At 39.2% G+C, this 25,737-nt stretch overlaps 2 protein-coding genes across 7 annotated transcripts in view; one reads left to right on the forward strand and one right to left on the reverse strand.

The window, feature by feature from the left end:
* CTNNA1 (catenin alpha 1) overlaps positions 1-25,737 on the reverse strand; it is a 72,255-nt gene that overhangs the window by 24,787 nt on the left and 21,731 nt on the right. For all 6 annotated transcript variants that reach the window (XR_014509974.1, XM_083435300.1, XM_083435301.1 and 3 more), the window contains exons 8-11: positions 12,671-12,751; positions 11,551-11,703; positions 4,366-4,458; positions 3,523-3,679 (exon numbers count right to left, since the gene is read on the reverse strand). Coding sequence is in view for 5 of the 6 variants with exons in the window: in XM_083435300.1 (XP_083291426.1) it covers positions 3,523-3,679; positions 4,366-4,458; positions 11,551-11,703; positions 12,671-12,751 (484 nt within the window). In the remaining variant the exon portion in view is untranslated. The remainder of the gene's footprint in view (positions 1-3,522; positions 3,680-4,365; positions 4,459-11,550; positions 11,704-12,670; positions 12,752-25,737) is intronic.
* Positions 14,841-23,199, forward strand: LRRTM2 (leucine rich repeat transmembrane neuronal 2). The gene is made up of 2 exons (XM_083435362.1): positions 14,841-15,470; positions 15,749-23,199. Exons 1-2 carry the CDS (start codon positions 15,467-15,469, stop codon positions 17,293-17,295), a joined length of 1,551 nt encoding a protein of 516 aa, XP_083291488.1. The 5' UTR covers positions 14,841-15,466; the 3' UTR covers positions 17,296-23,199.

The following is a 25,737-nucleotide window of genomic DNA, read 5'->3' on the forward strand; positions in this document are numbered from 1 at the left end:
AGAACAGAATAGAATTCAAAATTAACATTCTGCCCTAGGTTGGTATACAACAGCATCAGTGCGGAGGGTGAAGGGGATTGGTCAAGACTGTGAAAAATCCAAGTCTTTTGTTGTTACGTGATGAGTACAAAATGCAGCAATTAAGAAAAATTTCAATTAAGAAAAAATCCCCTATACCCCCATTTCATGACTGAAGGAAATTGTAATCATTCACGAGTTCAAAGTTTATTTTATTTGCAATATGGACATGAAATAAGTCACGTTCCAATCAACATTCTAAAACAGGGGTGGGAATCTTTAATTCCTTCTCCCATCCTGTTGAGAACCTCATTCCCTCAGTGATAGTCTGCTGGGGGCAGCAGATCACTTGCAAAGGGCTCCCCTGTCTCTTTCCCTCAGGTTATCCTGTTCTGCTCGCCTTCCTGCTCTCTTCCCTGTAGGTTCCCCACACCTGCAGAAAACCAAGCTAAGGGCCACAGGTTCCACCACCCCTCTTCTAAAAAGTTTTATAGATCAAATCGGACAACAAAGTGAGAGCTGCAGACAAAATCAAATACCCAAGAACGTTCTCAATGATTTGATGGGAAGAGAATGCTTTTCACTTTCCTACATCTACTTGTTCAGGAAACAAAAGATCTTTCTGAAGCCCAAGAAAGATGAAGATGCTCAAGTTCTTATTGGCAATAATTTGCCCATGTTCCTCAGGCAGCTCTGACAATTTCACGCTTTATGGTACTCAATTTTCCAGATACTACTGGCACTGAAGGTATTAAATGTTTGCACTGAAGCGGTATGCTCCTTTATGGAAAAGTGAGACATGTACTACAAGAAAGATTTTTCTTCATGCTTTTGACATTCACCCCTCATTCCAAGTCCTCACACATGTTCCTATTTTTGACATTAAGCCATTCTGAAATAGTCTAATGTTAATCAGAACTATACAAAGCAGTAGCCAGGCCACCACACATAGCCTTTGCAAACCGCTTGTTTCAAGTTTCCACTGTCTTTTAAATGGCACCGTTGGAGAGCAACTTTATGCCGTCATTAGCTATGTAACAAACATTATTCAGCAAAGAGCAAACGAGTGAATGCAGAATGAAAATTAAGCAGCTGGGGATGCAGAACAGTTAGGATAGGGGATTCTTAGCACAGTATAAAATCCAGAGACTGAATCCAGTGAAAGTGGATGTGCAGCACCAGGTTCCAACCTCCTCAGCTTCACTCTGTCATTGGCTAAAGTTTCTGTCCCTTCCACCCCGGGTCAATGCTTTTAGGAAAGATCTTTATAGAGTGCTGTTATCAAAATAAATAGATAGATAGATAGATAGATAGATAGATAAAGGAACTAATTATTAACGGAAGGGGAGGAAAGGACTTCTGGCGGTTCCCTCATTGCGAGAAGTGAGGTTACAGGGAACCAGACAGAGGGCCTTCTTGGTGGTGGCACCCGCCCTGTGGAACGCCCTCCCTTCAGATGTGAAGGAAATAAGCAGCTTTCTTATCTCTAAAAGACATCTGAAGGTAGCCCTGTTTAGGGAAGTTTTTATTATTTAATGCTGTATTGTTTTTAACACTTGATTGGAAGTCGCCCAGAGTGGCTGGGGAAACTCAGCCAGATGGGCGGGGTATAAATTATTATTATTATTATCACCATCATCCTCCACAGCCCCAGAGAAGTAAAGGCTGCAGTTGTAGGCATCTTAGCTTGGCAGTACAGTGGTACCTTGGGTTACATACGCTTCAGGTTACAGACTCCGCTAACCCAGAAATAGTACCTCGGGTTAAGAACTTTGCTTCAGGATGAGAACAGAAATCATGTTCCAGTGGCACGGCAGCAGCAGGAGGCCCCATTAGCTAAAGTGGTGCTTCAGGTTAAGAACAGTTTCAGGTTAAGGACGGACCTCCGGAACGAATTACGTACTTAACCCAAGGTACCACTGTAGTAAGATAATAAATAGTAACTTCTGCTGAAGTCTGCAGTAAGGCTGGGTTGCGAGTTGCGTGTGTGGCAGAGCACAGTGGGAAATGTGGCAAACGGCTCCAAACTCACACAGCATACATTTTCAACACCTCATTGTCTACATTAGCTCCATATATGGAAGGAGTGAGGCAGCCCAGTGGTATATTTTGCACTTCCACTACCAGCCTGAGATCCAGAGAAGTAGAAACAGCAGTGAGGGCTTCTGTGTTTTTGCATATGCTCGCAGTACTTTCTAAAATTTGGATTGAGGAAATGCAGGGCTTTTAAGAAAAAAATTCATCTCATGGAGGTGAGGTTTACAGGAAAAGAAATATCTGTTAATGAGTGCTCAGCTACAGTCCCTTGAACCTGTTGGTAATGTTAGACATAAGCTTTAGTGCAAGCCTGACATTCTAACACAGCATAGCCATAGCTGAAGACAAGAGCTGTTCTAGTGACCTGGTATACTTCTTTATTTACATGCTGAACACCAACCGTAAATGACTGGTGATTGCTATCTCTAAAGTGCCTGAGGTAGTCAGACATTTATTTTAAAAAGTAATACACAAAACCTAGCTGCAAGCCGTGTGATTAATAAAATAAAGTATTCAAAATGCTGCCTGAAAGGAAATAACATGCAAATTAAAGTTGGCATACATTGTATCTTCTATCCATTTATCCAAACAATTATGCCAGCAAATAAGTCAAGCAGCGTAAATAGACTACTCTCCCAGCAATCTACAATAATTTATAGAATAAACTTCACTCTTTTGTACAAAACTGTTATCATTCAACAGCAACAAACCATAATGATTGTCACCTTATTGTATTGTGTGCACGTAATGCAAACAGGAATTTCCAGAACAGTAGAAAATGTTTATTGGATATGGAAGTACTGTTCCATGTACACCACAAATATATATATTGATGTATATATATTGATGGCAGTGCTATTGACTGTACAATATAGGTTTTCCATATATATAACTCTACTCTCACATTGTAAGGCAAGTTCTCCTCCCACAGGACTGATAAGAGTATATCTACACTTCTTCTATATTTATATATCAACATCTTCACCATCCATTTTCATTTACCTCCCGCAACTGATGAAATCCAGTAAGCCTGCAACTTATGCAGGGGTTACGTTCCAGGGATCACGCCTAACGTCAAAATTGTGTATAGTCAAAACATATGGGGTTCAATGTCAAGTGGATTGTCTGTATTTTTACCCCATATGTCTACTGTTGTCTAACTTCAAGATAGGGCTGCCATATTTCAAAGGTTTCAACCCTGAACACTCCTTCCAACTGCAGTATTCCAGGTATGTCCAGGACGTATGGCAACCCTATTAAAGATAAATGTGCACAAGCTAAATGCTGTAGACTCTTGCCTACAAAAGCTTCTGCTTGCTTGAGTCAGCTGCTACCATATTACATTCTTTGTTGCAGCAAACCAACAGTGCTGTTCACAGAATTCCAAAGGATATTCCAGTGCCACTGCAGCAGGATAAACAATAAAGCTAAACATGAAAGAAATCTTAGCATTCTGCAGCCCGTTACCTGATACTGCCAGGAAGTCATCAATGGAAGTGATGTCATCCACAGCATCTGTAAGCACACGAACTTGCTTTTCCCACTGTTCTTTAAACATCTCCATGTTTTCTTGAGCTAGCTTACTTTGTGGCTTGGCAGCCAAAGCCAAAGCTGCATTTATTACCTGTAACGCAAGGCGTTTTTTAAAAACACACTATGAATTTACAAATTTTCAGACTTTATGTACTAAATATGAACTACATTCTGCAAAACTGACAAATCAGTAGGGGTTTTTTTGACTGGGGGGAGTGGGAACAGAGGCTACAGCTGTTTTGGTTAAGGTTCCCTTGAGTTAATTCATGACAATAATCAAACTGGGGATTTTACGTTACAGCAGCTCTCAGTATGAAGAAAAAGCAAGGAAGACTGAGGGTTCCCCTCCCCTAATTTAGATATAAATATGTTTGGGATTGGCACAGAGTCTGCACATGTTCAACTGACTTAAATAACAATGTCATGAACACATCTTTTTGCAATTTTGTTTTTCTTCCAACGTCTAAACAATGGAGTAATGTCAGGCACACATTACCCCTTTGCTCAATAGAGAAACAGATGACAGAGGATATATTATTTACCACTGATGGAACAACTCACCAGAATATTTTATGTTAATAGCTTTAAAGCTACCTCTGGCTTATGCTTTATATTAAGAGACTACAATAACTTTTCTTTACGATCTGAAAAACCACCTACCCTACTGTGTTGATTTTAGCAGGCAAAATATTATTATACACACTAAAAATATATTTACACTCCCCACATTTCATGCAAAATTAGACTATAGAATTCATAGGTCCATCCATAATTTACCTGAGGACAGAGGGCTTCAAGCTGGCTTGCTGACATGTGGACTAATTTCACACCTTCTTCGTTATTTGAGATAGAACAGGCCAAGTTGGCAACCTGTGCAGATGACAGAAAGGTATTTTAGGAAGGTGTTTTTGCTTCTGGAATCAAACGCTCTTCACAAGGAAACTGTTACAGTTTGCATGCCTTTTGCAACTGGCAATGACAATTCTTAAATTACAAAAAAAAACCCAAACATTTGTAATACACTTCAGGGCTAGCCTCTAAATATTTGGTCTTCCAAATTCCATGTAGTAAAAAACATTTGAACAGACTGATTGCTATCCGATATTATTTCTTTACGCCCGTGTAGAAGTCAGTTCATTTGGCTATTCTAAAGAAAACATATACTTTAGCTAAAGGTGTACTGAGACTCCTGAACTGTAGTTTCACTTAGCCATTTGGCCTCTCAGAAGCGTAGCCTGGTGTGGGAACATCCTCTACTCATGTGCAAGCAGTTTATGTGCATCCAAGATTCAGAACAGAATACATTGTTGCCAACTGGTGCAGAAAAAGATGACAATTGGCCGTTTCTAGAGATTTGCTTGGAACCTTGAGCTGCTATCTAGAAACAAGTCCTTCCATTTGCTTTCTGGAAGGGGAATGGAAGGGCACACTTATTTTTAAGTGAAAATGTTCTATATTTTGGAACCTGTTCTCGGAGGAGGGATTCTAAAAGGGTTTGTAGTTATTAACTGACAGGTGAATGACAGCTTGTTATTTAAAGCCTACATTTGCGCACAGAAATATGTAAAAATTAGTACAAAGACAAGAACAGTGTGTTCCATCCCACTATAAGCAGCAAAATTTCGCCTCTTTCTAGCAAGCAGCCAGCCAAAGGAAGCCTAAACTCTGGTTAGTAAACAGGTGGTTTCTTGTAGAGATTTATCGTGCCTATAAACATTCTGCACCAATAAGGAGAGAAGCAATTAAAAGCATTTTAATGTGTTTTGTTAAAGAAGCAGAGACACTGCCATGGAAGGAAAGCCAAAGTTTTTGCTGTCAAGACTTGAAACCAGGCAGAACCAGAGCCTTAAGGATAAAGGCTTTTAGTTATTTTCAGGGATCTTTGCACCTGTGTTTGTACTTTTATCTATGCTTTCATAAGAATCATATTGTATAGATTAGGTATTTTGAACAGTGACAGAACTAACTGGCTCGTTAACAAAGTTGTTCATAAATAATTTTACATTTTAAAAAATCAAAGCTTTTTGTTAGGATTATTTTCAAGCTTATTATAAAGACAAGTGTATTATCTACTGTGAATCTCTGTCACCAACCCTATTATTAACTGCTAGGAGAGATGAGTCTACAGAACTAAAAATAATCAAGCTTTTTGTTACATTAAAAACACACACAGATCATAGGTTGACAATTTATTTGATGCTAACCTTATTAAGAGCAAATCTGTGGAACACAAGCATGAAAGGATTTTTTTGTTCATCCTTCTCCTTGCTATTTGGAGACCAAAAAAAAAAAAAAAGGGCATAGAAAAAATAGCAAGAAATGCAGGTGTTTCTTCTTTCTAACTAAGTGAATGTTTTGTTGACCTTCCAAATTCTTTTGCTTACATTAATATCCTCCTGACCTAGAACTCAAGCCAGTCACCCATCCAGGAGCTGTCTTAGATGGTTTGAATAACAGGGTTGGCTATTCTAGAACAGGCAAAAATCTGCTGTACGTTGGAAAGACAAGTCTGGAATCACTACCTTAAAAAGAACACAAACATTTGGTAATACCTCTGGAGATAAAGGCTTTGTTACTCTTTTGACAGTTTTATCAAATTCAAAACTCGTGTTCTAATCTTAAAAGCTTAATAGGTTTGTACATCACATTAAAATACAGTAAAAAAACAACCCAAAACCCTATGGTTTAAACTACAACTAATCCAGAATGCGGCAGCCAGACTGGTGACTGGGAGCGGCTGCCAAGACCATATAACACCGGTCTTGAAAGACCTACATTGGCTCCCAGTATGTTTCCGAGCACAATTCAAAGTGTTGGTGCTGACCTTTAAAGCACTAAACGGCCTCGGTCCAGTATACCTGAAGGAGCGTCTCCACCCCCATCGTTCTGCCCGGACACTGAGGTCCAGCTCCGAGGGCCTTCTGGCGGTTCCCTCACTGCGAGACGCCAAATTACAGGGAACCAGGCAGAGGGCCTTCTCGGTAGTGGCACCCGCCCTGTGGAATGCCCTCCCATCAGATGTCAAAGCGATAAACAACTACCTGACATTCAGAAGACATCTGAAGGCAGCCCTGTTCAGGGAAGTTTTTAATATGTGACATTTTAGTGTATTTTTCATCTTTGTTGGAAGCCGCCCAGAGTGGCTGGGGAAACCCAGCCAGATGGGCGGGGTACAAATAATAAATTATTATTATTATATTATTATTTGTGTGCAGTATGCTATTGCAGTTCCTTGATGTTCTTCCCTTGTTCCTGGCTATGCTGCTGGGAAAGAAACCAAAATCTGGTTTGTCACAATATCTGAACTTGGGCTGACACTTCTCCCCCCAAAACCCACAAGCAGTAAGACAAGAATAAACCTTGGTTACCACCTGTGGCTGTTTGGAAAGAAACGAACCTGAAACATGTTTGGGCACTGTGACAAGTCAGACACTGACTCGCTTTCTGGTGGCACAGCAGCAGGAACAAAGTGAAAACTTTGAACTGTGTGCCCCAGCATGATGCTAACTTGCATTAAACATTAGTTTTTAAATCCACATTTGAGAATCCTAGTAATGAGATAAATTGCTAGGCATGCAAGGGAAATTACCCCTTTCCATCAGCATTCCCAGATAATTGGTATAAATGTTTTCTAAATAGGGTTGTCGTGATCCTCTGCAAGATCAAATGTCTTTTCACTTCACTTTGTATATTCTTAGAGAATCTGGATTTGTCTCCTTTTTGGAGTCAGAAGTCAGCAAGGAAGATGGTGTGGCTATCACATGGGCTAGAAACTCATATTAGCAGGATTCCAGATGTCCTACTCAGTGCCTGGGTAGTGGAGAGTATAATCCATACTACAAAACTTCTCACTGTTATGGTTGCACAGGAAAAGATAGGAAAATATGGGCGACAACCAATACTGACACAATATTCTTTCCCTGTATTGGCCTTTGAAAAACTAAAGAATTATTTTCTCCCTCTTATCTATCAAATCATTCTGTTCTTACTGAGCTGACTTCAGAATCCTTGCCAAAGGTTAAGGTTTTCACATGATTATGACCAAAACATTCTAATGTCATGGGACTGTGTGAATGTCGAAGGACTTGCAAACCATCTGCCATGTTGTTAGGGACAGTCCCACGAAATGTCCTCATGCAACTGCTGCTTGCCCAGTTGTCCAGGACATTTCATGCAACCAAGCCCAGGGAGAGATGGCAAAGCAGTGTTCCTCACTAGGCTGAGGAACACAGCCTCCTATTGGGAAACTGAAGAAGATCCTAAAAGCTCCCATGTCATGGCTGCTTCCCCATTTCCCAATACAATGGACAGCCACGACAGTTAAGTGTGATCCTTACATGATTTTCCTAGCCTTTCCAACCCCAGGTTATTCAGCTCAGGAGATAGTGGGGTTCAATCACCCCACTGACCTGGCTGCTAAAACTAGGGAATGTCATTAGTGTGTGTTTCTGTTCTGTAGTCCCTCAAAACTTGACTGTGGAAAACCTAGCCTCCCAACCTAAAGCTGACCATCCCTGCTATATATTCTCCATGTTTGGAATAGCCAACACTGCACATTTGCAGTGTGGGACAAAAGCGGCCAAATGCACACAATTTAAGATTGCTTCTTTTGCCAGACACCTGCCCCATACACTATTCCATGTGACAGGCTAATATACATACACACTGACAGCAAATCAATGACCATACCCCCTGCCCCAGGCTTAGAAGTGACAGATATGCTGTGAATGATAATTTAGCTAATCCAAAAGGAATGAGTAGTTACGAGTTTGGAAGTATTTCCTGTAATACAGGCGGAAGAAATTAATTTTAATACAGTTATAAAAAAACACACACTCTTTGAGCCAATTCTGTAACCCATCTCCAAGAATCTGCCCTTTACATCTTAAGATGCATGGATGACCTCGGGCTGCCTACTGGTGCTGCTAGCATTTGGATGAACAACTTTCTATTTACCCCCAAGTGACAATCCTGCCACATATAATAGTAACAAATGCGTACTTACAACTACTTCCCTAAAACACTGCACTATGATTTGAGCTAATGTGCTGGTGACAGAACGTTAAGCGGTGGGTAGTCTTCTAGAAGGCTGTCCATTCTATATGTGGATCAGCTCTTTAAAAATTGCTTTGAAATTCATTAACAATGACACTGGAGCAGGAAATTAGGTTGATGTCTCAAGTGAGGCATTCTTAACTCTTTAAGTTTACTTGTAGAAAGCAAGCACAAGGCTCAGTTCCTTGAGCAAGGAAATGTTGATATAGGCCCACATTAGCCAACATGGTGCGCTCCAGGTATTACTCAACTACAACTCCCATTAGCCCCAGCTAGCATGGTGAATATTCAGGGATGATAGAAATTGTAGTCCAAAGTATCTGCACGGCAACATGGATGGAGCTGGATAGCTCAGTTGGTTAGAGCGTGGTGCTTATAGTGATAAGATTGCAGGTTGGATCCCTGTACGGGACAGCTGCATATTCCTGCATTGCAGGAGTTTGGATTAGATTATCCTCAGGGTCCCTTTCAACTCTACAATTTGATGATTCTATGATTCTGTGTTAGCTACCCCATTCAACACACTTTTAGATTGAAGTCCCAGCCTTCAGCACTTCTTGATTTGTGTTTAAACCATGTTTCTCTCTACTGATCATAAAAAACAAATATCTTTTAGAGTATTGAATTGCTCACCATTACCCACAAGCCATCATATTGCAGTTTACAAGACACAGTGTTTTATAAAATACTGAATCACATAACAGCAGATAAATTAAAATCAATCTATTGAGTTACTTTCAAGACTATATAAAACATAAGCTATTGGATGAACTTGTCTTTTCAAAGCTGCCCCTCTCAGTAATATGTAACATTTATCTGAAGTGGATTTCTCTTCTACCATGAGCCTGAAAGGTGCCTGGGAAACTGACATCAGCATGAGAAATCAGTGAATGGCAATGGAATTGCCATATCAATCAAGTCTACCTCAGCCCTAATTAGAGAAGGGTCACTCGGCTAAATTTAGATGGCATCCAACATGAGTTCAACTTCATTATATCTAAAAAAAGTCCGAGGCCCTTATGCTAGAGGGGGCATAAAGGAAAAAAGGACCCTCCTTCATATGTAGTGGTCTGCTTCCTGTTTCGCTCCTCTGGTTGCTGGCATTCCAAGCTGTGATATTATGCAGCAAACCATTCACAATTATCTGGCCTTGACGTTCTGGACAGTCTTCAAGGCACAGATTAGTATGGAAGGAGTTCCAAAAACTGGAAGTTTGCCTTAAACTTGTCTTTTACTGCATGGAATGACAGGGTGTGGAGGGTGGCCCTGGCTGAAAAGGCAAATGATTAAGTTAGGTTGCAAAAGGGTTTATTAAAAATATATTTGTAGAAATCTTGTATATATCGCTGATTATACGTAACTATAATGAATGTTAATCACTATATAGTGACACCTGGTAATATGCTGTTCTTGAAGAAGAAGAAGAAGAGTTTGGATTTGATATCCCGCCTTTCACTCCCCTTCAGGAGTCTCAAAGCGGCTAACATTCTCCTTTCCCTTCCTCCCCCACAACAAACACTCTGTGAGGTGAGTGGGGCTGAGAGACTTCAAGGAAGTGTGACTGGCCCAAGGTCACCCAGCAGCTGCATGTGGAGGAGCAGGGACACAAACCTGGTTCCCCAGATTACGAGGCTACCACTCTTAACCACTACACCACACTGGCTCTCACCAGTCTTGACTAACCTTATGGCTTTCCTCTCTGTATTTGCAAAATCTTTAAAAAAAATTTTTTTTAAAGCAACTTAGTTACAACATTGTTTTTCAAGGCCTGGGCCTCTCATTTTCTTCTATAAAAGCCCTGAGGCACTTGGGCTAAGGCAGATAAACATACTTAATAGATAACACACAGATGTATTCTCACACAAGGCCTACATGAATTTTTAATTAACCGAGAATCTTAAGTTTTGCTGAACAGATTTTGCATTTAATTTTAATTTAGCAGTTCCCTAAAATTCCTCCTCAGCAGTTACATTAAGTTGTGTGCTGATCTGTTGATACTTTCTGTATGATGGAATTATCTATAGTGTTTTTCAGTCCCTGTTGACATCTCAACCACATGCACAGACCATCTCCACTGAAAACAACTGGTGTTGGCTGGTGTGGTGTCTTTTGTCTGTGGTGATTGGTTACCACTTGATACTACAAAGAATTATAAATATGTATGCATTAAACAGGCTTTCAAGTGTGACAAATGCCTGTCTTCAAAATTATAGCTTCTCTATAACATTGAATTCCATATTAGTACAAAGCCTTTTTATACTTGTGTTAATAGCAGCATGTGGCATTGGTAAAGCCACTTGGAATCTTGCATTAATGTTAGCAAAATGCAGGAATGTGATCGGTGAAATTCTGGCTTTTATGTCCTCAATAATAAAAATACTTTTTCCCATAGTTATGAAACAGATAAATCTACAGCCATTTCAAATGTAATCATTTTGGTCCAAATCTACCAAAGCTTGAAATGTTCTATTATCTGACACTAGCCAGCTGGCTCCTTTTCTCTTAAGCACTTAGGCTGTCACACTTGCAAACTTCTCTCCACAACTTTGTTAAAAAACCCATAAAACTCTATAATGCACATAGTATTACCAGTCAGGAAAAGCTGTATTTAACATGCTGCCCCAAACTCAACTGCAAGTCAAAGGAGAATTTTTAGAAATCAAGTATTGTAGCTATAAGGCTAGCTAGGGAAATTTTCAGATACATACTTCATTTGTTTGGCTGTTTTTATAAAAGAGAAGCGAGGACAGAAAACTCTTGGTGTTGAAAGAGCGAGGTTTCTCTATCAGCATACCAGAACCTGAAGTGATCCAATGAAGCCGGCTGGTTGTAGATGGAAGATAAATACTTCACGCAACACATAATTAACCTGATACAAGTTATTCAAATTTTAAATTATCACTCTACCTCTATCAGTTTGTTGGCATGTTCACGGAAAACCTGTGCGTATTCCTTAACCTCTTTCTCATTCCCGTTCTTGGCGGCTTCAATCAGCACTAGAAGTGGCACATTTGTCTCCAGAAAGGAATCTGAAACATGGTCCATTACAGCCTTGCGGAGCTAAGAACAGAGAACAAAACAATGTTGCCCCTTCAGTGTAAACTGCATTAATAAAAAGTTCACTTTGTCAGCAACCCTACTATTAAACACACATAATCCTTCACTTTAATGCAATTGGCATTGCTGTATGGAGACTATTCTGAAGCTAACTCCCCCAGTAAATGTTTCATGTCACATAATCGTTTTAGCCTCAAAATAATAATCTTAATGGGGAAACACAGTACTTGCTTAAACAATTAGGTAGTATGAGGTAAGGCCACTGTATTGCTCACAGGCCGGATCTGGCCCACAAAACCTGGTTCTCAGCAGCCCTATCAAGTTTTAAATCAAGGCACTGCAGAAGTTCTATCAGATTTCACTTGTTGGGAAAATAATGTTTAAAAAGCTGTGAGACGTCTTCCATGTATCCAAGATTTGATGACAATGTTTTGGCCTTTTTGGATCTGATTTGTCCCACTACCTGTGAGATGTTGGTGACTTTATAACAAAGTATGGCGACCCATGACAGGGAGCATCGAAACTGGTCATTTCTCGTGTTTTGACAAGATTAGAGTGACACAAAAGCAGTTTCGACTTTCCGTGTGGCCAAGGAAAAAGACAAAAACAAAATAGTCATTGCTAATGGCTCGCTTCGATGCTCTCTCTTCATAAGGAGAGAGTTCATTCTAGGAAGACAATCCTTGTAAGCAGTGGCTCGATTAGGTTGGCCTTTGCTGCTGAAGAGAAGAGGAGGAAGAGCTTATGTGTCCGCCTCCAGCAAAGCTGCACCTAAGAGGCTTCTGCGAAGACACTGCGACTCCCTTCTTCCAAGGCCAGCTCACTCAACTTCTAATTGAATCCAATCTTTTAGTTTTCTACTACAATGAACAGAACAGTAAAGACTGCTAGAATCAGGCTAACATGATAAATGGAATGTTATGTAGTGTAACTGTTTTCATGAACACTTTATACATATTTAATACTGTACCTGTCTACGCAAATCCCTTGTCTTTTTTGTCATTTTGTCTATTGCAGAATTTAAAGCATCGCTTCTTTCTTTGCGTCCAGCCTAGAAAATTAGAGAAAACAAACAAGCTTCATTAATGTATTGTACCCATTGCAATGGCTCTTTTCCAAAGATTTGAACATCCTGGTTTCTCTGCTGACTTCAGTGTCAAGGGCAATGCCTCATAGATGATGGACTAACAACACTGAAGTCCAAACCGAATGCCATGCTTTGCAAGCTCAGGTCACATGCACAAGTAAGGAGCCCCTTTATGGGTCTGAATACTTACACTGGTTGATACAGACATAGGATTGAATCAAACACTGCACGAGCAGACTGCTGCTCTCACACAATGGGACCTCTGAACACATGAAGCACTTATACATAGTTGAACCTGGCAAAAACTTAGTTCTGTAATAAAATACTTTAAATCACAGTGGGGGTGGGTTGTGGCCTTCCAGTTGCTGCTGGACTCATAATCCCTGATCATTGCTATGCTAGTTGGGGCTGATGGGATTTGGAGTTCAACCACATCTAGAGAGTCATGGGTTTATAGTGGTTTCAAATTTCTATAACTAGGGGAAGCATCCTTTCAATATTTTGGCTCTTGAAACCATCTAGTTAGGTGACCAAAGATATACTCTCTTAGAACTGCCTTTCTCTAAGACTCAGACATTGCAAAAACTTTACATTTTTGTCAAGAAGTCTATGAGTGATTGTGGCCTTCCATTTTTTCTTCCCTTTTCCCTCTTTCCCCAAATAATAATTCTTCATATCTTAACACTTGGTTTCGCTGGTTTTAGGGAAAAACTCTGGAATTTTTCATTAAAACTTTCCCCACGTGCATGTCGGCTATGCTACTCTTTGTGTTGTTAGAACTTCACACACCTTGTGAAGTTTCCCTTGTCCTCTGGCCAGTAGGAACATAAAATCAAACTGTTTAATACTCGTTACAGATGGAGTGAAGGGAGAGGTCCTTAGCATTGGGGTTTAAAAAATCCAAAGCAGGCAGCCTGAGGTGAGAACCTAACAGGATTCTTTTCTTGGGGGTGGGGGAGGCAATTTATGCTGGGAAAGCCTCCTTCCAGAGGTACAAAAAGGGAAATAACCGACAGAGCTACTGGGTGAGACTGGCATTTCAAGCAGGCTTTGAAATGTCTGCTTACCACTGTGAGTGCAGTGCTGCCCTCTAGTGAGCATGACAACTGAAAAGCTTTCACTTAGCAACTGAGTTTGTTATATGTAAAATCATTTTAAGGTTGCAGAATACAGATAATGACAGAACAAGTCTCGAAATACTTAAGACAGCATTGTTAGTTAGCATTCATTCTTACTGCCATAGCCTATTTATTCTGATATTTGAACAATTGATATAATTTGCTACACAACTTGAACAAAATTCCTCCAATTAACACTTCTATTTTAAAAATAAAAGCCACAAGCTTCTTGCTTATTAGAATTGCAGGTAGTTTTTTTTTTTTACCTGTACTGTATCACCCACATGGCAAAATTAAATATTTATGGTAGTCTTTGCCAAACAAACCCAGACTCGTGCAATTAACATTTGCTTTGGCTAGGTAGGGGGGAAAGTAAAGTTTACTTTTCCCCAGAAAAGGCTGAAAATTGACCAGGATGCCTGCACACATCCTCAAGATCTATTTCAAGTTTCCCTGTGAACTCTCTGTCCACCCAGGTTTGCTTTTGTTCTTCAAGTTCTCATTATCACATTTGTTTCATTGGAATAGGACTCAAGTTTGCTTGTTCTCAAATAATATCCGAACTATCCAGAAGTAGAACCATTAGAGCTTTGAATGACATTATCTTATTTTATTAAAAAAAACACATTTTAAAGTAGAAAGAGATTTATTAAAGCTATTGCATTTGATTGACTCTCCTATGTGGTCTTTTCCAAAACACTCTTTCTCCATTGCTAGCAATAAAATAAAAGAAAATCCTCCTTTTAAACTAGATCTTTAATTATATAGCAATACAAATAATTTCTGACATGCTAATCTCCCTTGGCAGATTTTTTTTAATAAAAAAAATTAGCACCCTGCTCTCACACATGTAGGCAGAAGAATGCCAGCAGGACCACTGTGTCACAAAAATCAGTAACTTTACTTCACAAATTCAGATATATAGCTCAGGGCTATTGTAATAAACATGTAACTTGCGAGAGAGATTCATGTAAAGTCATCCCTATTACTTGAATGCTGGATGAAAAATTCCTACAATTAGTTTTTCCTCTTAGTGGTAGTCTAATCTCACAATTCACAGTATGCACCACTGTGTCTTAAACTGCAAAGCTTCTGGAAAACCCAAACAAAAAGGAACGTCACAGGATGACGTCAGCCTATATACAGTTGTGTGGTCGCAGCACATAAGCAAATGCATTCCTGTACCGTATCCCTGAAAGCTTTTCAGCAAATGCATCCAAGCGACTACAGAAGCTTCTCTCAGCAATAAGCCACCCTTCTGCCATCAACAAGTTAAGACAAAAAAGCCATAGCAGTGGAAAGCATTTTCAATTAAGCAGCAGTACAAAAAGAACTCCCGGTTCAGCGCTGTTTAAGGAATTAACAGACCTACCGCTGGAAATCAAGGAAATGAATTCAAAAGGAATATGAGAAAAGAGGATGTCAAGTCATTTTTTTCCTTGGATGAGGACAGTAGAAGAAAGTAAATTATTCAAAGGTTGTCAGCGTTAGAGCCTTTTACAGACTCACTGTGTTGAGTCTAAAACTGCGACTGAATGCAACCGCCAACGTACTCAAAAGAATGGGTAAGTTTATATATTTTTGTTTGTTGCACTATGTGCAGTCAACCTTGCTTTAGAAATGCACATTTGGACAACAATAGATTTTAAAGGCACTTTTCAGTTGCCTTATCAGTAATGTCAATAATTCAGAGAGATGCTCACGAGGTTTTGTTTTATATTCTTAAGACCTGAAGCATTTTAATGCATGTGATTTATCTGTAGCATTCTTTCTCCGTTTTGTTGGAAGCATACATCTGATAAAAATATCCTATTTTGTTGTTTCCCTGAATTATATTCTGCAGGCTTACATTTCAAGTGGCCATTAGGGGCTCCTATGCTGGCAGCAGTATATGCAATGAGTATTGTTTTTAAAATGCTGCCTGCCTTGGGCACGGCTTGTCCGCCAAAATGCCGTTGCGAGAAGCTGCTCTTTTACTGTGACTCTCAGGGGTTTCACTCAGTGCCAAACACCACTGACAAGGGCTGTCTAGGTTTGTCTTTGAGGCACAATGTTATTATGGAACTTGAAGGGGATCAGTTTGCAAGCTTCAGTCAACTTACTTGGCTTCATTTAGACCATAATCAAATTGATACAATAAGAGAAGATGGTTTCCAAGGACTGTATAAACTCAAGGAATTAGTTTTAAGTTCAAATAAAATCTCTTATTTGCCAAACACAACTTTTAGCCAACTGCTTAACCTGCAACATTTGGACCTCTCTTTCAATCAATTGTCTGCTTTGCATCCTGAGTTGTTCTATGGCCTTCGCAAACTGCAAACCTTGAGTTTACGTTCCAATTCCCTGAGGACTATCCCAGTCCGTCTATTTTCAGACTGCCGTAGTTTGGATTTTCTGGATTTGAGCACAAATCGCTTGCGAAGTTTGGCACGCAATGGATTTGCAGGATTAATCAAACTGAGGGAACTTCACCTAGAGCACAACCAGCTGACAAAGATTAACTTTGCTCATTTCCTACGGCTAAGCAATCTGCACATGCTCTTCTTGCAGGGGAATAAAATTAGCAACTTGACATGCGGGATGGAATGGACCTGGGGCACTTTAGAAAAGATAGATTTGTCCGGAAATGAGATCAAAGCCATTGATATGACAGTTTTTGAAACAATGCCTAATCTTAAAGTACTCCTAATGGATAACAACAAGCTAACCACTCTGGAGTCCAAGGTTTTATATTCACTTACAACCCTTACTACAGTGGGCCTCTCCAGCAATCCCTGGGAATGCAGTCCCAAAATATGTGCACTAGCCACATGGCTGAGTGGCTTCCAAGGTCGGTGGGAGCATTCGATACTTTGTCATAGCCCAAACCACACCCAGGGAGAGGATATTCTAGATGCAGTTTATGGTTTTCAGCTTTGTTGGAATTTATCAACTGTTGTTACATCCATTGCTACAAGTTACAGAGCTCCAACGACTGAATATACAAAAAGGATAAGCTCCTCAAATTTCCATGTGGGAGACAAAGAAATTTCAACTACGACAGGCATACCCATTACTACAGAAGAGCAGTTGCCTGAGCCGAACAATGCCATCTTCAGCCAGCAGGTAATTACAGGAACAATGGCTTTATTATTTTCTTTCTTTTTTATCATTTTTGTAGTGTTCATCTCCAGGAAGTGCTGCCCTCCCACATTAAGAAAAATTAGGCAGTGCTCAATGATTCAAAGCCACAGGCAACTACGATCTCAAACACGGCTACATATGTCAAACATGTCAGACCAAGGACCATATAATGAATATGAAGCCAGCCATGAAGGACCTTTCATCATCATTAATGGTTATGGACAGTGCAAGTGTCAGCAACTACCCTATAAAGAATGTGAAGTATAATATATACAGGTAATCAAAAAAACAAAATCAGATAAACTTATTTTAAATTGCAGGGATCCTACACATATTTTTGATTTTTTTACAAATGTTGAGAAAGCTTGGATTTTTCTAGGCTACTTGTTTTGAGTGATGCAGTATTTAAGGGTGGCTTTTTTAAACCCATAGTATTTTCTGTGTTAAAGCAGCAATGTTTGCATTCAATTTGCACTCCTAATGTTTGGAAGTCTAAATATGCTCAACCCAAAATATGTAAACTGCTTCATGTTATGTAATTATACGTGTAAATTTTTACTCTCAAGCCTCCAGATTTGATTTAGAAAAATAGTCTGGATGAAAAGATGTTAGGTATCTATTTACAGGACCCAGTGAAGGGAGGACATTTTACCAATTGAAGCATTGTAGCTATGATCCCCAACATTTCAGCTGGCTCGGTTTTCTTTTGAAGTAGAGATTTAATGGAATTTTCTTCATTTAAAAAAAACCCTGGTTCTTGGGACTTACGATCTACAGTGGAAAGGTGCAAAAGAGGGGATTTTCCAGTGTACTGAAGCATGGAAAAAGATTATTATTTTCTTAACTCCATATTGAGAGTTCAGCTTATCTAAATGTGTTCCAGATTCAGAATATAGCTGTTGACAGTTCTGAATAAACCAGGATTACATCCCCATTGCTTTGAAATATCAACCTTCTACAGGCAATCAGTAGCATGCAGTTTGGTCTTCAAAGTATTAGATACACTTCAACTTTTATTAAATCTGTCTTGACTTTTAATGGGACACATTTCAGACTAAGAATCAATATATACTTTACACAAATGAAAGCTGAGATGGTTGTTTTTTTAAAGCAAACAGAAAATTATTCCTTTCATCTCCAGCTGTTTGTCTAGAGCAGAAAACTATTTTATGCACCAACTACTGGTTTCTCTGGAGGCCTTGCAGTACAGCTTTCATCTACCATTGTAACATCACAATCCACTAAGATTTATGCTCAAATCGTGGCCTGGTTTATTCAGAAGTGAGACTTACTTCCAGATAAATATGTTGGGAGGCGTAAGAACATTTTAATGTTGGATATCAGAGATGGTTTACTAAAAAAAAGCAATTTTAGGAACACTATTTTGCTGAACAGAAGGTTTAGAAATATTTAAAGCAGTACAAAACTACTCAGAACAAAACTGATTTCTGGATAACAATACAGTTTCCAGATTGGGTTATGGAATTGAATATTACTGTGCATCTACGTAGACAGAAGTCCATTGGAGAGGAGAATTTAATACAACTGTTCAAAAATCATGAACACATAACCAAAGCTATAAAGTTAGAAGGAAATGTACATATGTAGATCTAACATATCATGCCACGTTCAGCTGCAAAAGTATTTACAAGTACATGCAGAGGGAAAAGAAACATTGGTGCTTGGATTTCTTAAATCAGTATATAGTATTGTGTGTTGTACTATGCTGCAAAGTTCTCAACCTAACCATTGGCTCAAAAATCCATTTTTATATGCGTAATATCTCTTAGTGAAGTACTTGGATAAATATATTTCAATGCTTTAACATAAAAGTGAGTAGTCTGGAGATGCAAGACTTTAAAGCCACCGAGTCAAAGTCCACTACCCATGAGCTTAAGCTTTTCATATTGGACTCTATTTTAACTAATAGGAGGGTTCCTATTTTTCTAGTTCTATTAAGCCACTGACTGTTTACTACTAGAGTGAAAATGGATGGACAGATGGAAGGATATCTGCAAATATCTCATGTAGTAAGCCATTATTTTAGCCATATACGGTGTATTCTATGCATCTGGGTAAAGGGAATTTCTCTCTGCATTTAAACACTGCAGCCACCAAGAATCTATTCAGCTTCATTGAGATTAGTGTTCTATATACCAAACTCTTGCAAACTGTCAGCCTCTTCTCCCAGCTCCCACTCCATATGGAGACACAGATAATTTCATGTCTTGCCAAGAATCAGCTGTGCATAACTCTACAAGTGTGTTAGGAAGGTGGACATAGGTGGGTACCTGGCAATGAAAGATAAATGCTTAAGGAGCAGAAGCCGGTCCCTTCCTTAACAGGTAGCAAACAGGCTTTTCTTTCAAAAATGTCTGCAGTTCCTCACTATGCTGAGTAGCAATGCACTAACTCTGTAGAATTTAGTATAAAGTGGGAAATATAAATTCCAGTAGTTTTTACACAGAACCATTTACATGCCCAAGATCATTACCACTACAAACCCTTTTTGCTTCCTATAGCATATTTCCAATTGAAAATAGCCCAACATTATCCCAGTTAATTACTTAAAAATTATGTAGGGGCTGTGAAACTGGCTGGACTTATTATCCAACATTTCTAGTTCCCAACAAGCCCTGCCCTCCAGGGTACTTTCTATGGCTTATGCTGGGCTTTTGCAAGAGACGCCAGTAGAATTCTACTGCTGCCATTATCTCCTCCAAATGTGTGGTAGGAAAGGGATAGTCTGCAGCAAGTGAGTATGTGGAACTGCTGATATAGTCTGATCTGTGTTTACTTTTCCCTTCAAGGAAATTCTCTATTCCTCCCTGCCATGTTAACCCACCTATCTATCCTTTCCCTTTGAGCTAGTATTTGTAGACACCTAAGCAAGGACAGTCCAATGTTATTTCCATACTCAAGCAGGTTTGGATTACAAAGATATGACATGTCTTGCAGATACTTCCATTGCCACAATGAATACTTGTCTTTATAGTGACCTTTGGCTGCTTTAACCAAAAGCTATGTGGGCTACTAAGTTTGAACTTGCAATCACTCAAAGCACAGTAAGAGGAATCATATGGCTTACGTGATGATTCACTGGCATCCATAAAAATAGACCAGTCTTTCAAACAACACTGAGCTGTACACAGCAAGCCCGCCTACTAGTTATGTTCACTATATTTCTAAATTCTATTTTGCTTTGTCTAGCTAGGAAAGAGGGTATTTTATTGAGTGCAAACTGGCTGCTACTACAGTCACATTCAGTCTTGTATAAGGCAAAGATGTCAGGAGTATTATTTTAACCAACAGAATATACAGTATGAGTATCATTTCAAACCTGCAAAATCACACTGACAATAGCATCTACGAAGGATGTACATGTATGAAATGCAAACAGACTGAATTCAAACACAAAAAAAATTCTGTTAAGACAGGTTTCTACAATTTGACCAATATACATCAAATATCAAATAAGTGAGAGTTTTTCATGCATTATTATTTATTAAATTTATATACTGCCCTTCATTACAGGGCAATTCACAATGTAAAAATACAAAAATAGAACACAAAATACATAACAAGAACAAAAACAAACAAACATGTGTAAAAGACCATAAAATGTTAATCAGACAAAGGCCTGGTTACAGAGAAAAGTTTTCGCCTGGCGCCTAAGCCTAAACCCATGCAGTGAAGGTGCCAGGTGGCCTTTTATCATTAAATAAATTACTAAATTTATTCAGGAGGAGTAATATTTATGTTTTCTCTTAGCTTACAAAAGGTCAGGCACCTTTAATTCACTAGTATGAGATTAATACCCTGCCTCTCCCTTTGGCCACTTCCTTTTATTTCTGCCTCCCTCAAAAGTTAAAGAATGAAAAAAGTAGGGATTTATAACCATATGTGTATATATATATATATACCAAATTTGTATAAGGCATAACATTAATTCTTCCCAGAAAAATATGTTCTTTTGGCAATAAGAAATATAAAGCATAAGAATACCAACATCAAAGCAGAACACTGTTTACAGAGAAAATGGATAGAAGCTGCACCGTAAACATGTATCATGGAGATATGCACATGTGAATCAACCTCAAGACTAGCATAATGAACTGTGTCATGCAGCTGTAGTTCTCCCCCAACCTTCATACACTATGTGTTTTCAATAGTGACGGTTTCTACACATGCTTGACGTTTTCTCTTATTTGCTAATATCAGAATGCTTTCCTTCATGTCTTCTACAGCTACATTTACAGAGCCTTAGAAGGGGAGGGGTCAAAACAAGCAGAGCCACATCTTATTTGTGGAACTGCACTGCCCAACAAATCCCTCAGTGTATGAATTACTGCCATTATGGTCCATTAAGGTCCTTGCAAGCAAGATTCAGAATTACAATTTGTTGCTGCATGTGGGAAGAACAAGGTGGCGAGATTTTATCATGTTTGGTGCCACAATCTTCTGCACTCCAAGATCAGATACATGGGAGTTTGCATCACAATCATTATCTGCCTTCAACTGATAGCAACATTAAATACTTTGGAATCATTTTTAATATTCAAGTAGTTACTTGCTTTGTGTGTGATACACACAAACACAAATCACTCTACAGGGGTATAAAGGTTTAGGTTACACCATTACCCAACATAAATGCAGGTCGTGTCACCTAAGAGAACAAGGTGGTAGCTACATCCATGATGCAAACTTCAGAAGTCTCTCCAGTACTTCTAGTCTATCATTTCTCTCATTACTAATTTTCCCCCTGGAACTTTTCATCTAATTCTGAAATCAAATATTAACAGACATTCCAAATGACTTGTGCCAATAATGTTCCAAGATGCGTTTTCTGGTGGAGGATAAAGGTTCATAATGCAGTAATTGCAGTGTACAAAAAACATTAAAATTGTGTATACTGTAAAAATAGAAGTTGCCTCTTTATTGATGCCATTTTAAGATGAAAAATACTGCTAATGCAATCTATTTGGTGACAAAATGTAACAACGGCAGTCTTCAGGACCAGCTATAAATTACCTGCTCCTGCAATATAGGCTGTCTAGAAAGGCTCCGAGTATGGTACCTTCCATTACACACCAGTGAGATGCAACTGTTAGCTACATTAGCATAGACCAGTCCCTGCTGTCAGAGTTCATAGGAGTTGTAGTCTGACAGCTTATGGAGGGCAGCACTTTGGCCACTGCAAACTTTCTGGATCCTCAAGTGAATTGTTATTATTAATAATAATTTATTAAATTTCTAAACTGCCCTTCATCTGAGGATTACAGAGTGGTTTACAATATAAAAACACAACAATTCATAACATGGTAATAAACAAAAATAATGTAACCAACAGCTGAACAACAAACAATGGAAGGAAATACTACACGGAAGAAGCAGTGAAAAGCAGCAATTACTGAATCAGGGAGGCGGGTGGAGAGATTAAAAAATGGGAAACACTTTGGGTTAATAGTTTGATATTAAAGACCTGAAGAACCTAACAAGCATGAAATAGCCTGGGACCTGCTGGATTTAAATCCTTTTATTTTCAAGACACAGATTTGAGTTTGCCCAGCTTTCCAAATTAGTTTAGGATGGCATCCTAAAGTGACTCATGAACAAGACAGTGCCACACAAAGTAGTAACCCCTCCCCCCAATATTTGGAAAAGAACTGTGTGTTTATTCTGATTTGTGTATAAACTGGTTGTTTCCTAGCTGTTCAACAAACATGACCTAGACTGGCTGTGATTGCTAAAGCTCCATTGGCTTCCATTTTAAAGTTACAATTTGGGAACCCAATGAATGGGTTTTTGTGAATCTGTCACTATGTAAAAAAAAATTTCTCTTCTTCTTCTCTATCTGCCTAGCTAGGATTACCTGTTCACCTTTAAGTTTCACAATATGCTCACAGGCAGAAGTCTTCAAAATTTCAGACACTGAATCTGCTTTAAGCCCAAATATGCATTTGGGAACCTACTTCATCTTTTTATCATATATGTATGAATTGTGATTGTACTGCTGTTGTGATCTTATCCTGAACCAAATAATGAATCCTGACCCTACAGTTGAAAACTAACATTTTTAATGGATGTTCAGAATTCTATGTCAGACTACTGTCTGAGAGGTAAAGATTAAATACTCTTCCTGCAACCATTAAATTGAACTAGCATGGACAATGCGAATGTCGTTTTGATTTGCAAGGGTACAGCTGGCAGTCCATTTGATAAGGATAGGATTGCCCAGTAGGATAGTCATGCCATACTAAAAGCATTATTTGTGCTCACCATCAGTACCCTCCAACCCAATCTTGTGTAAGACGAGAGGACTGGGAAAAGGGGGCTGAGTCTGCATTTCCTGATTTTACGGAAACACATGTGGCATGAGCAAGGTACTAAGGTAACCCAGTCAGATGGATGGAATACTATTATTTATTAATTTTTATGCAGCTCTAGATTGGGGTTGTGAAGAGAGGAAAACAGCTGCAATGAGTATTATTTTGTTATGGCATAGCAAACTACAAAATTTTGTTTTTCTTTAGCACCTATGTCTCACTTGCAAACACACTGCTGGTTTAGTGCCTAAATGTGGTTAAGTTCACCTTCATATGCATTTCAAGTCAGTTAAAGTAGCGTTTCTCACTATGATGCTGAAAGTTGGGGTGGGGTTTTTTTGTTTTTTGTTTAAAAACAATTCTGCCTTAATTTCAAAGTTAAGATTATAATGTTCTAATATAAGCAGAAGCACTGTGAAACGAAGCATTACCTGGTAAATTAGCTCTTCAGCAATTTATCTTCCCTCAACATACAAAAGAATGGCATAGAGGACTTCATGAAGTAGACATATGGTCCAGGACCTGAACAACTGCAGCTAGCTCTATACATCTAACAAAAGTTTGGATCTGTGCTCAAGTACTTCCTTTCCATGCTTTATTGCAAGCCTGGTTTGAAACTTCTGAGTTCTCAAGTAGTTTTTACATGGTACTGGGGATCGCAAGTCAAAGAAAAACAAGCCAAATTCCACTGGATATGCCCAAAGCCTCGGATACACTTAAATGTAACTCTCTAGATTCTGACCATCATTCTGCTAATGTTGCGTTGATACAGATGCCTAATTGTGTTTTAGATTAAACCACTTTGGTTTCTGCTTTCTTATGAAGGAAATGAATTGTCTCAACACAAACGCCCTTAGCCATCAGTTGTCCAATATGCAAGCCAAGTGACACCATAAGATTACTTTCTGCCAAGTGTTTTTCACGGAGATTTCATCTTCAGATTTCTCATGGAACCAAATAATTTTACTTAATTACACAAGTTTCATTCACACTAGAGGCAAAGACTGGTTTACGCTTCTCCGATGTGTGCAACTGCAAACATGTGCATGGCCCAAACCCAGAAATGTCCCAAAAATGTCACAAAAAGGGGCGGATTGGGGCAGCCTTAAGTGGGCCCCAGTGACACATGTAGGGGTCCAGAATAATCCCTGTGCAAATCGGTTGCTGCCTCTACTATCTTGTGCTTATATTTAGGTGAAGTTTTAAGGATATTACCTGTTGCAATAGTGCTAATGATCTGAAAGCTTTGCTCACTGGGAATGTTATTGCATGAGGTGAACCAGTAAAGCTATGTTCCCATGAAATAAGATCTACTTCTATTTGCTGTGATCTGGATTGGGGGGAATGGTCATAGAAGTAGTGGCACCTCCTGGAATGCTGCCTGAAGTCCAATTTTGGGAGAATGTTTCTGGGGCATATAAGGCAGCAAAAAAATCAAATATGAAGAAGCTTCCCTACCACTGTAATTGATTCCTACACTCGACTTCCGGTTTTTAAAATCTAGCTGCCGATCCATTAATAGGTCAATTTACTTACACCATGAATGTGCATTTCATAGAATAACTACTCCTCACCAAAAGCCTCTAATAGAAGTTGGGCAACATCCAGTATTATGCAAGGGGACACCTTTATTCCACAGCTCCCTTCCCACAAATGCTAAAGTATCCTTCTCCCTGCCCTTCACAGATAATACTGGGGGCTTACAGGGGGAGAAGGAATCTGTTATGCCAACAGTATCTTTTAGTTGTGGACAGCTATTGTTAGATTTCACCCCAGGTATACTGCTTGACAATCATCCTCAATAAGTTTATTGACCAGCTCAATACACTTAAATGTTATAGAATTAAGATTTCCTTGAATCATAGAATTGGAAGGGACCCTTAACAGCCCAGGCATGGCCAAACTTGGCCCTCCAGCTGTTTTGGGACTACAATTCCCATCATCCCTGACCACTGGTCCTGTTAGCTAGGGATGGTGGGTGTTGTAGCACCCAAAATAGCTGGAGGGCCAGGTTTGGCCATGCCTGATCTAGACCAACCCCTCCAATGGAATCTCAATAATCCTAACTTGAACTTTTAAAACAGTGCCACTCACCACAAAATCCTCCAATTCTTCCCCTGCTTATAATATACTTGCCTTTAATCTTCCCACTACTACCACCTTCTTTTTATTCCTTCTTTGCACCCCACCCAAGCATAGCCATAGATAGCTCTCTAAATGATGTCTTATTGCTACTCCCCTTAACACTTTACTTAGGAAGGAATAAACACTACAATGGCCAATCAAAGATTACTAACTGCTGAAGCAAAAGAAACATTTGGAGCAGACAAACTTGGCCCTCCAGCTGTTTTGGGACTACAATTCCCATCATCCCTGACTACTG

Source organism: Podarcis tiliguerta (genome assembly GCF_965153285.1).
Source record: "Podarcis tiliguerta genome assembly, chromosome: 3".
Lineage (NCBI taxonomy): Eukaryota > Metazoa > Chordata > Lepidosauria > Squamata > Lacertidae > Podarcis > Podarcis tiliguerta.